General features: G+C 35.8%; 1 protein-coding gene across 2 annotated transcripts in view; it reads left to right on the top strand.

Moving 5' to 3' along the window:
- Positions 1 to 12,198, top strand: part of LOC145676611 (uncharacterized) — a 146,259-nt gene that overhangs the window by 8,088 nt on the left and 125,973 nt on the right. For both annotated transcript variants that reach the window (XM_081747448.1, XM_081747454.1), the window contains exon 2: positions 1,348 to 1,529. In XM_081747448.1, coding sequence (XP_081603574.1) covers positions 1,401 to 1,529 — 129 coding nt within the window. In that variant the 5' untranslated portion in view covers positions 1,348 to 1,400. The remainder of the gene's footprint in view (positions 1 to 1,347; positions 1,530 to 12,198) is intronic.

Genomic DNA, 12,198 nt, shown 5'->3' on the forward strand with positions numbered 1-12,198 from the left:
TGGACACATCTGGTGAAGGTTTCAAGTATTTGCGAGATAACTTCCCTAACCTGAGTGATGCTAAGATTTCAGCGGGAGTGTTTATTGGTACCCAAATTAGGAAATTAATGCTTGATGATAGCTTTGACAGCAAGTTAAACAGTGCTGAGCTAGCTGCCTGGACAGCATTTAAGTGTGTTGTGCGCAACTTTCTGGGCAATAACAAAGCTGAGAGTTACACAGAAATCGTACAGGACATGATACAGAAATACAAAGAGTTGGGTTGTAGGATGTCTTTAAAAATCCACTTTTTGCACTCCCACCTCAGCTTCTTTCCTGCTAACCTAGGTGCTCTCAGCGACGAACAGGGGGAAAGATTCCACCAAGATATAATGGCAATGGAGAAAAGGTACCAGGGACGATGGGATCCTTCAATGATGGGGGACTATTGTTGGGGTCTTGTTAGAGAATGCAACATTTCTTACAAAAGAAGGAAGTAGTGTACGTTTTTGTAACCCAATGGAAGTTTCATATATTGTGATAGTTTTGATTGTCTTTTCATGACCTTTTGGTATATTTGTATTATTGTTTATTGTAAATTGTCACACTTGTAAATTATATTGTATTATATTTTATATATGTGTTTGTGGTAATAAAGCAAAACGTTTTACCTCAACTTAAGAGATCTGAAAGCATTACTATAAGGTGCAATAAACAGTACACACAGTATACATACAAACATATTTATTTCTCTAGAAAGAATAAAGCGATTATTTCGAAACTTGGGAGGGTTTGTTACATATAAATCAAAGTATACTTAGGTATAATTTCTATGTTAGTATATGTAAGGGGACAAGATCTTGGGGTGTAAAATAAACGAAAAGGGAAATTTTTGAGGGATTTTCCCGAAAATCCCTCTGTTACGGGAAAACCGTACGTGATGGAGAAAAACCGAGTGCATATTCGAATTCAGCGCAAAAACTTCCTTTAAGAACAGGTATTTCCTTTTATATAACAAAACCTTTGTTAACTAGTGTAATTTATCAAGGTTAATATAGTATATGAGCTACCGTATGGGGAAAAAAACGACTTCCGAACATTTGATTCTCCCACCAAATTACATAGACCCTACAGCTTTGGTCAGAAGTACAATGTATCAACATTGAACTTACTTTGATTTCTTGTTAAAGTTGAGCAAGCTTCTCAACCCCCAATTGCTAATATTGATGTGCTTACATAGGCAAATGTGTAGCACTCGAAAGATTAGACAATCGTCCAATGATTATCTTATGTTTGGCCAACATTTTGCTTACTAGGAAAATAACTACATTCTAAGAAACCGTAACTAAGTTAATATTTTTATTCTAGGATAACAATATGACAGTGTCCACTAATACTTACTTAGGGAACCACATCCTATAATGGCTAAACCTACAAATACAAATTTCGAGAACGTCCAGTCTGAAGACGTAGAGAGAAGTGTAAAACTAAAGCATTCAGAAAACCGGAAAATGTTTATGCAATTTGATAACAGTGGATCTTCTTCAGAGGTACGTAGTTCGTTAATAGTTTGAGAAAACTAACTGTTAAGCATCAAATCTCAAATTTTCTTAGGCTAGTTTTAGACGGAAGCATTTATCGTAGCATTTCTCGTAGCAAATGTGCTGCCAAAATTTTCATACAATATTCTATGGCATCAAAAGTATATGGTGCTTTTAAACGGTAGCATTTTGATAAGCATCTGTCGTGACGTAGCAAACAAATCACTGGAGAAGAGCGCAAGTATGGCTCCGAAATTAAGCTTGAGGTAGCTAAAGCTATAGTAATTGTAACAACAGTTCTCGCCGGTCATATTAAAAAACGAAAATCACAAAGAAGTATGTGGACAAAGACCATCCCTACTCCAACTCATTTTTCTTAACTACAATTCAATTTCTCACACAAAACAAAGAGCATGGATATTTGGCACAAAATCTTTCGCTTCTTTTTAACACACCACGGCGCTGCAATCGGACCAGAAATGTTGGGGAAAATGCTACGAAATGAGGTTCTATCGACAAAAATGGCATGGCATGGGAAATGCTATAGCATTTGCTACTTTACACGGTAGGATATCGATGATACGATTTTTGTTACGAGAAATGCTACGATAAATGCTTCCGTCTAAAACTAACCTTAGTGCTAAGAATTAATTTAAACATTTTTCTTTATTTATTCAATCAGTGTTTCTTAAAGAAATTAGCACTCTTTACTATAACAGTAATAATTAATTTTAAATTTCTCAAATAGATAGTTACACTTTCGATATTACTTTGTGTTTAATACAACTCAAAAGAAACTTGTATTGAATGGTTATTGTATGATTAAAGAACTAAAAGGGACTTATCAGAAACAATATTGAAGTAAACTTTAAATTGCTTTTTGCAAAGGTAAGTTTTCCTTTTCCGTTTTATGAGTGGTAATGAGATACTGTATTAGCATCCATTTGACAAGTGCCGCTATAGTTTGCACACACACACACAAAAGTGCACAATTTAAAATTTAAAATACAAATAATGAATAACAATCTATGAATGTTAGTAATAAAATCATATTACTCACACATATCTTAATTTTTAATCTTGAAACGTAATTAGGAACATATACGCATGATTGAAAAAATCCCTTCTTGTCCACTAGGATAAAACGATATAAAGTAAACTCTCAGAATCACAAGGAATTAATACAATACAATATATAAGGGAACAATATGTAGCTAGGGTCCAGTGTATCTAGACACACGTAATTTTTCCAACTAATTGGTAAAGAAAATTTGTTCATTTAGCTCATCACACTGCTTTAGCTGACAATTGACTACCTGTTGTACGACATCTTGATGTTGATGTGGCTGGCAAACATCAAGAAAGTCTTTAAATTTTGATTATTGACTGCTTAAAATTGGCAGCGTGGGGATTTTTTATTTTTCATAAATGTGTTTTGTTTTATATTAATTAGAACACAAAATATTGCTTTATTAAATTGTGGTTTAATAATTTACCTTAGTGCTACTGACATTTATTGCGTCATAGTTTTTTTTAAAACATGTGCCAATCAAACCCGTGTGTTGTACTTCAGCAAAATTAAGTTTATGATAGAAATAAACAGATTTTAAAAAGGTGTCCCTAGGTTCAACATATTCCTCTACTTTTAAAAGTAGAATTCCCTTCATCACAAAATATATTTTTCATAGTTTAACAAATAAAAGTTCACAAGCACTAATGAAGATATTACATAAGTAATGCTCAGATGACTAGAAGGCGAAAGGACTAGTGGACTCATTTAAGAACGCTCTTTGCAATAATCACTTCGAACGAAATTTGCACCATAACTTGCCTATAGATGATATTCCAATCATAGTTTGATAGTCTCAGAACACACGTCATGCGAAACGGGTGCTCATTCGCAGTCATCGAAAAGCACACTGTTAATAACGTGAAGGTCATCGTACATAATAGGTGTAATTTTTGAGTAAGGATCACAGTCTGATGTTTGCAATGCTAGGACGACGCCAGGAAAACCTACTCTGTAGCTAAGAGGCTTTCAGCTTGAACGTATAGTGTAATTGTGAGAACTCGTAGATTATTTCGTAGAATTGCTGTTCAGGTGGATCATAAAGTGTGTTTCGTCGGTGGTGTATAGCAGATCACGACAGTATAAGTGATCCCTACTGATCTCCCGATGCACTAGGGAATGCTAAAAGTGGATCGATCGGGCCACTCTGACAAAATAGAGACTACCAGTGGAATCAGACCCACAGTGACTCTCATGTGAGGGTACGAACACTAACATTCAATTCGATGCAGGTCTATGTTTCTGCATTCCTTTTACATGGTTATTTCTGAACTTTCTCATCATTGAAAACGTTTTCAATGGTACCAGAAGAGATTCAGTGGCGAAGCAATCGAACGTGAAGGTATTCAGCAATAAGAGTAGTTTTTATTTGATTCATGCCAATAAAATGTCCGCTTTATCGTCGGTAGGAAAGTCATCTCAGCCACACAACACATGGATGGGCTGAGGCCATATATATCTCACATCACAAACACACTACACTTCCAATGAAAAAGCTGGGTACCAGACAGTAGCAAGTAAGTAAGTTGTTGAACAGAGTCGTTGAAAATGCACCATGGAGAATACAATTGAGTGATTTTTCTTTGTAAATTCAAACACTGGGAAATTTTGCACAACAAGCAATAAAATGTTAACAGTGCATTTGGTGAATGAACGAATTAATCTCCGTTGGTTTGTCTAATTTCGATGTGGTGACAACATTACAAAATGAACCCTTTGGGCACCAACGAACATCATGTTTGCACGAGCTCCTCAGTAACATATGGAAGCAGACCCTCGAAAACGGTTATGGGTCATTCCACGTCAATTCAACCAAATTTTTGGGAAAATTTAACCCAATATCTCAGATTTGGATGAAATTTGGTACTGTTATAAAACTTTTTATGCTAATTGCAAATATGTAAATTTTATTGAAATAGCATCAACGGTTTAGAAGTCATTGCATTTCAAAAATGAGAAGAAAATCCATATTTAACTGTCGCGACATGATATTTTCCCGGTTTGAAAGAACACTAAAACAATCATATTTCGGTTCCTATTAACGGCAGAAACACGATTCTTTTTATTTAGATTGTCTTGAAGTTGTTTACCATTAAGAACATGAAAACTTTTCTTAAAGCTGATAGAAAATTTATAGTCATTTGAAAGGTAACATTTTGAGAAAAAAATAGAACGCCATTTTGTAAATTTCAAACCTTTATTTCTCAAAATCTCCATCATGGATTTCAATGAATTTGTTTTTGTTTGAAAGCCTATTACATATAGCTTCACATACACACAAATTATGACGGACCATCCAAGCATTGAGAAGATATCCCAGTCAGTATTGCCAACTGATTGCGAAATAAACATTTTCCAATAACTTCAATACGACTTAATATATTCACCCCAAAATTGGTATAAGTACTCTTCGGTATCCTAGAAACACACCTGAGAGCATTACTATTCCTCCCAAGCAATCCAGTTGTCAGGGTTGCCAACCAATTTCAGGCTTGCCTGTCACAGCGTTAGACGTATCTGTGCCACATTTTGCAGTAACCTTATTATATCTATTTTCACTATACAAAAATTGTGGGCCATCCAAGCACGGAGTAGAAATAGGGAGTTTCGAAAATTTATAGGTACGGGAAAAATACAATAATCTAAACACAAAATGGTCATTATCATTTTAAAATGTTAATCAGAATAACTACCAAACAAGCAAATACAATAAAGCTTGATAGTATTATAGGCCTACATGTTATTGCACATAAAATAAATCTTCGGTTTTGCTGTAGTTAGATATTAACACCAAGTACTTTTGTAAACGTTTCCCAAGCTGAAGTAACTACTTGCAGAGACTTTGGAGATAACTGATATGTTCTGCCAGTCTCAGTTGTTATATCAACTTTACATAACATGTGAGTAAATGGAACACAACAGGAATCATTTTCAGCCCAATAAAATTAGGGAGATGAATCATGGAGATGTAGGAAATTTACTGATGCATCACCTTCATCACTATTCACTAACTAAAATCTTCATCCAGACTTGTACACTTCGCTCTAACCTTAATGGACCAGTTTTTTTTTTTTTTCAAAACAATGCATTGCACGTATTCCCGGAATAGTTTTTGCTCCCAGAAATCTTTGTTGAAGCATAGCACGAACAACCATTTCTCCTTTGTACACAAGGTAAAACATGGTGCTAATGATGTTTTCTTCACAGAAATGAAACATACAGGCACATTTATTTATTTGATCAGACAATGGTCTCTGAAGGCTTGTTTTTGTCACAACCCGGTTAAAAGCCCCACCAACTTCATCGCATGGGCACTTTCCAAGGTTGGTAGCAAAGAAGACCATTTTTCCACCATACCATGGGAATCACTTGCGTGGAAGTAAAGATTTAAGAAAGAAGGCTTTGCAATTTTTATGTTGGGCTCCACACCCTCAGTGAAATATTCCACTTTTTTTAAGCGAGGAAAATTTTGTTTTAAACCCGACATTACCAGTTTCTGTGTTCGAAAGACTGTTTGTATGTCATGTTCCATATCATCTGAAAGAATGCAGTAACTTTGTGTTCAATAATCATAATTAGTTGGGGAAAAACATTGAGAAAAAATAGTTCCCTTAATTCTAACAATACTACATTAGAACAGCAGTATAAGATTTTACTTGTTATAGATATACTAGCTGATACGCCCTCCGTTGTGCGTGGTAAGCAATATTTGGAAGATCTTCAAATACATTCACTAACTTTCGGAAAGATTTAGAGCGTTGAAGCATGTAAACGTTTTGTGTCATGGAACCATGTAAACATTTTTTCTAGTGTCATGAACATTTTCAAAGAAAGAAAGAAAAAGATGAATTTCGCTATTGTTTGGAAATGAGAGCAGAGTGAATATGGGTTTTGAGCTCTACGTACAGGTTCATAGGATGTCGAACACACTGTTCTGTATTAATTGAATATATATATATATATATATATATATATATATATGGGCATAGATACATCTAACGCTGTGACAGGCAACTCTGATATTGGTTGGCGACCCTGATAACTGAGTTGCTTGGGAGGAGTGGTAATGGTTACGGGCGTATTTCCAGGATACCGAAGAGTGCATATACCAATATTCTATTTTTGGGAGGGGGTATGTTAAATTGTATGGAAGTTATTGGAAAAAGTTTATTTCTCAATCAGTTGGCAACACTGAGTGGGATATCTCCTCAGTACTTGGATACCCCAACACAATTTTTGTATAGTGAAAATAGATGCAATAAGATTGCTGCAAAATTTGGCACAGATACGTTTAACGCTGTGACAGGCAAGCCTGAAATTGGTTGGCAACCCTGACAACTGGGTTGCTTGGGAGGAATGGTAATGCTCACAGACGTGTTTCTAGAATACCGAAGAGTACTTATACTAATTTTGTTGAGGATATGTTAAATCGTGTTGAAGTTATTGGAAAATGTTTATTCTGTAATCAGTTGGCAACATTGACTGGGATATCTCAGTGCTTGGATGGCCCATCACAATTTTTATGTGTGAAACTAGATGCAAAATTATCTTCCAAACAAAAACAAGTTCATTGAAATCTATGATGGGATTTTGAGAAATAAAGGTTTGAAATTTACAAAATGGCGTTCTATTTTTTTCTCAAAATGTTACCTTTCAAATGACTATAAATTTTCTATCAGCTCTAAGGAAAGTTTTCATGTTCTTAATGGTAAACAACTTCAAGACAATCTGAATAAAAAAAAAAATCATGTTTCTGGCATTAATAGGAACCGAAATATGATTGTTTTAGTGTTCTTCCAAACCGGGAAAATATCGTGTCGCGACTGTTAAAAATGGATTTTCATCTAATTTTTGAAACGCAATAACTTCTTAACCATTGGTGCTATTGCAATAAAATTTACACACTTGTAATCAGCATAAAAAGTTTTATAACAGTACCAAATTTCATCCAAATCTGAGATAGTGGGTTAAAAGCCTTGGTTGAACTGAAGTGAAATGAAATTAAATGAAATCTTTAAGTTTTACGTCCCACGTTTATGCCGGTTAGGCTAAAGGAGACGGTGATTATGAGAAATGAATGAAATGGTGGAATGAAGAAAGTGGGAGGAAACGGGAGAACCCCGAGAAAACCCACGCACACGGTGTTTGTCCACCACGAAGTTCACTTGGCGGGGGCTGGGATCGAACCCGAAACCCCAAGCACCAGAGGTGAACGCTCTACCACTGAGCCACCGCGGCCACTTGAACTGAAGTGGAATGATCCTTATGCATTGCAGACGAGTTAAGCATACACCATATCACTCTGTCTTTTTAAAAAATAACCTCTATTTCTCCCTGCCTTAGCCAAGTATCTTGGTCTTATTCACAATAGACAACTGCTTCTCACTAACTTCTTCTCTTTCTACTGTCTTGCTTTTATTACATACCGGTATCTTTCTCTTCCTTTATCTTTAGAGCATCAAAATAGGAGGAAGCGAGGCTGTTAAGTCTTATATTATGTAGTAATATTTTTAAGAACTGGAAACACTGTTTTTACGAAATTTAGATTTCATTTGTTATTCAAGATGGAAAGTGTTGAAGAGAGAAGGTGCATAAGGCACGAGGCACGAACATTTCTTCCAGAATTGTAAAGTTAAGTTTGTTATTTAAGTGCAATGAACACAGTGAAGTTGTTATATGTACTTTGTGGTTTATTTTAAGTGTTAGTTAAAAACCAGCAATTAGTAAGGTTTAATAAAAACTAAAAACAAGTATTGGAAGTTTCCATTGTTAGAAGACAGTCCATTACCAGTTAAGTAAATGGCGAACATTTAAGAACGTAAGCATAAACAGTTTTTTTGGTCCTCCAGTGCCGAATGGAGGAAGTGTTGTGCCAAGAAAAATAATAAGTGAATCATTCAAACATTCATATTGACTATGTGTGTGTAAAGACAGTGAGTGTTACGAATCAGAAGCAAAATTGACCTAGTGGACTTATCACGTACGCGCCTACGCATTCAGCTGTGCATTGCAATCTGAAGAAAAACAAAGGCGCAATGTAGCAGTCACGTAGCTAAGTATATTTTTTTGTTTCTTTTTTACTTGTGTAAAGATCTGTTGTTATAAGGACTTCAGGTAGATATATCACAAGCAATGGATTCAAATACTAATTCTCTTATAAAGGCAAGAGGCCTAGCTAAAGCTTCCCTTACAAGAATGAAAACATTTGTTGAACAATTTGGAGCAGACGGCGATGTAATGCAAATTAAAGTTAGGTGTGCACGTTTACCCAATATATTCAAAGAATATGATGAAGTGCAAAAACAGCTTGAATTAAAGGACGAAAACGATGAATACACACAGGATAGAGACTTGTTTGAAGCCACTTACTACGATACTCTTGCAAAAATGACGTCAATTGTTGAAACAGCTGAGAAGGCTAGTAGTAGCAATAGAAGTTCGTCAGATAATTCAACCGCGAATACAGGGTGTCTAAAATTACCAGTCATAAAGCTACCAACATTTAAAGGTCAAGTTACAGATTTCAGACATTTTCATGATACTTTCAGTAGTTTGGTTGTAAACAATCAAAGCTTAGATGATATTCAAAGATTTCATTATTTGTTGTCCTCATTATCAGGTGAAGCAAGCAAATTAGTTGAGAATATACCCGTGACAGGTGAAAATTTCAAACTTGCTTGGGAAATGATATGCAAAAGGTATAATAATCCAAAGCTAATAGCAACTGCTCATGTAAAGGCATTGTTTTCATTACCAACTGTCAGTAAAGATTCAGTGGCGGACTTAAGGACATTATTAAATCAAACTATAAGTAACGTAAATGCACTTAAGGCGTTACAGTTAGATACTCCTTTGGAGGATATATTGTTATCGCACCTAGTTTTGGAAAAGCTAGATGAACAAACACGTAAAGACTTTGAAAATCAAACAAATAGGGAACAGTTTGCTAGTTTAGAAGAACTTCATGTATTTTTAGAAAATAAATGCCAGGCCTTAGAATTGGTAAAATCTACGCAATCAAAGTCGCATTTCAGTAAATCCAATGTTGTCAAGGAAGTAAAAAATGCTAGTCAATCTTATGTAAGTACTAATGTTTTGTGTTCGTTCTGTCAACAAAGTCATGCGTTGCAAAAGTGTAATGAGTTTCAGAAATTAAGTGTATCCAAAAGATTAAGTTTTGCGAAACAGAACAAGCTTTGTTTTAATTGCTTGAAAGTTGTCAACCATGTAGCGAAAGATTGTTCGCTAAATGCATGCAAAATATGTAATCTCAAGCATCACACGTTATTGCATAGTGATTTTAAGAAATCAAAGCCTAATCATGCTGTAAGTGTTGAAAATGATTCTGTTACGGAACCTGTAGGTGAAAAGTCAATGTCTCAAGGACAGGAAGTTGTTAATACTAGTACTTATTGCTCTGTGAAGCCTAAAAGTAATGTGCGTGTTTTACTTTCAACTGCAGTTGTTCAAGTTAAAGATTGCAATGGTAAATTACATATGGTTAGGGCTTTGCTTGATAGTTGTTCCCAATCTCATTTTGCAACAGAATCTCTCATTCAAAGGTTAAAATTAAAGAAATATCCTATGAATGTTCCTGTACAAGGTATTAATAATGTAAGTTGCAACGTTAAATACGGAAGTAAGTTACAAGTATTCTCTGCTGTAAGTGATTTTAGTGTAGATGTTGAGTGTTTTGTATTGCCAAAAATAGCGGGAAATTTACCTGATGCTGATATTGACATTAAAGAATGGAACTTTCCACCGAATTTACAGTTAGCGGATCCTAATTTCAACAAGTCTGGTAAGATTGATTTGTTGTTAGGTGCTGGAATTTTCTTTAGTCTACTCAAAGCAGGACAACAGGTGCGTCCAGGAGCATTTCCAGTTCTCCAAAATACAGAGTTAGGATGGATAGTTTCAGGACAATATCAGACGCCAAAGCACAACAACTTCACGCCAGAACATCGAACATTCTTTTTGCACAACAACGATGATTTAAGCCATCAGCTGCAGAAGTTTTGGAAAATAGAAGATATTCAAGAAACTCCTCTATCCAAAGAAGAAAGGGAGTGCGAAGAACATTTTATCGCAAACACTAGAAGACATTCAACAGGACGCTTTATAGTGAGACTGCCATTCAAACAAGAAGTGACCCAGTTAGGTGATTCTTATAAGACAGCTGTTCAGCGTTTACAACAACTAGAAAAAAGGTTAAATAGATGCCCCAAGTTACGCACAGATTATGTGGCATTCCTTGAAGAGTATGAAGCTTTGGAACATATGAAGGAAGTGGAAGGCAACTCTAATATTACTCAAGGATATTACTTGCCTCATCATCCAGTTATTAAGGAAGCTAGTACTACTACGAAGACTAGAGTAGTATTTGATGCATCCGCATGCTCAACTAGTGGCATTTCACTGAACGATGTTCTCAAAGTTGGTCCAACTGTGCAAGACGATTTGCAGTCAATTATATTAAGATTTCGCACCTACCCTATAGCTTTTACTGCAGATATAGAGAAGATGTATCGACAGATTTTGATTGATGAGCGTGACTGTAAATTCCAGAAGATCTTGTGGAGAAGATCAGAAGAAGAACCCATTAAGGTATATGAATTAAAAACTGTCACATACGGAACAGCCTCAGCGCCTTTCCTTGCTACTCGCTGTCTCCAGCAATTAAGTGCAGAAGAAGCTTGTGAATATCCGAAGGCAGCACAAGTTCTGAAGAATGACTTCTATATTGACGATTGTATTTCAGGAGCTGAAAGTGTGGAGGAAGCTTTAAAGATAAAGGACGAATTAATACAAATGCTACAAAAGGGTGGTTTTTTGCTAAGAAAGTGGTGTTCCAACAGTACTGAGTTATTGGAATCCATCTCTGAAGAATTGAGAGAAACACAACTTCCATTACGCTTAGACGATAAGGGTCAAATCAAAACATTAGGATTACTTTGGCATCCAGCAACTGATCAACTTCAAGTGATGAATGGATTCACTCTAAATCAAAGGTCGAATAATAATTTAACAAAACGCAAGATGTTGGGTATTATTGCTTCAATCTTTGATCCGTTGGGAATTGTTAGTCCAATAACAATCGTATGTAAGATAATTCTTCAAGATCTGTGGCAAGCAGGATTGGAGTGGGATGAAACACTTCCTAAAGAACTACAGCAAAGATGCAAGACAGTACTTGAATTCATTCCTTCATTATCAGATATCAGTGTAGACAGAATGGTTCTTCAGTTGGGTACCTTGATAGACATTCAAGTTCACGCTTTCTCAGACGCTTCAGAAAAGGCTTATGGGACATGTGTGTATTTAAGATCCGTCAGCAAGGATGGTCAAGTTACTTCGAAGTTATTATGTGCTAAGTCCAAAGTGGCGCCCATAAAGAAGATTTCCCTGCCTCGCTTAGAGTTATGTGCGGCAGTGTTATCAGCAAAACTTGTCAAAAGGGTAACTAAGGCATTAAAACAACGAATATCCCAGGTGTATATGTGGACAGATTCTATGGTGGTCTTAGCATGGTTAAGAGCAAGTCCAAATAGATGGAAAACATTTGTTGGCAATCGAGTTGCTGAGGTACAAGAAGTGGGAGGGGAATGG

This window comes from Thermobia domestica, chromosome 2 (genome assembly GCF_964235325.1).
Source record: "Thermobia domestica chromosome 2, izTheDome1.hap1.1, whole genome shotgun sequence".
Taxonomy (NCBI): Eukaryota; Metazoa; Arthropoda; class Insecta; order Zygentoma; family Lepismatidae; genus Thermobia; species Thermobia domestica.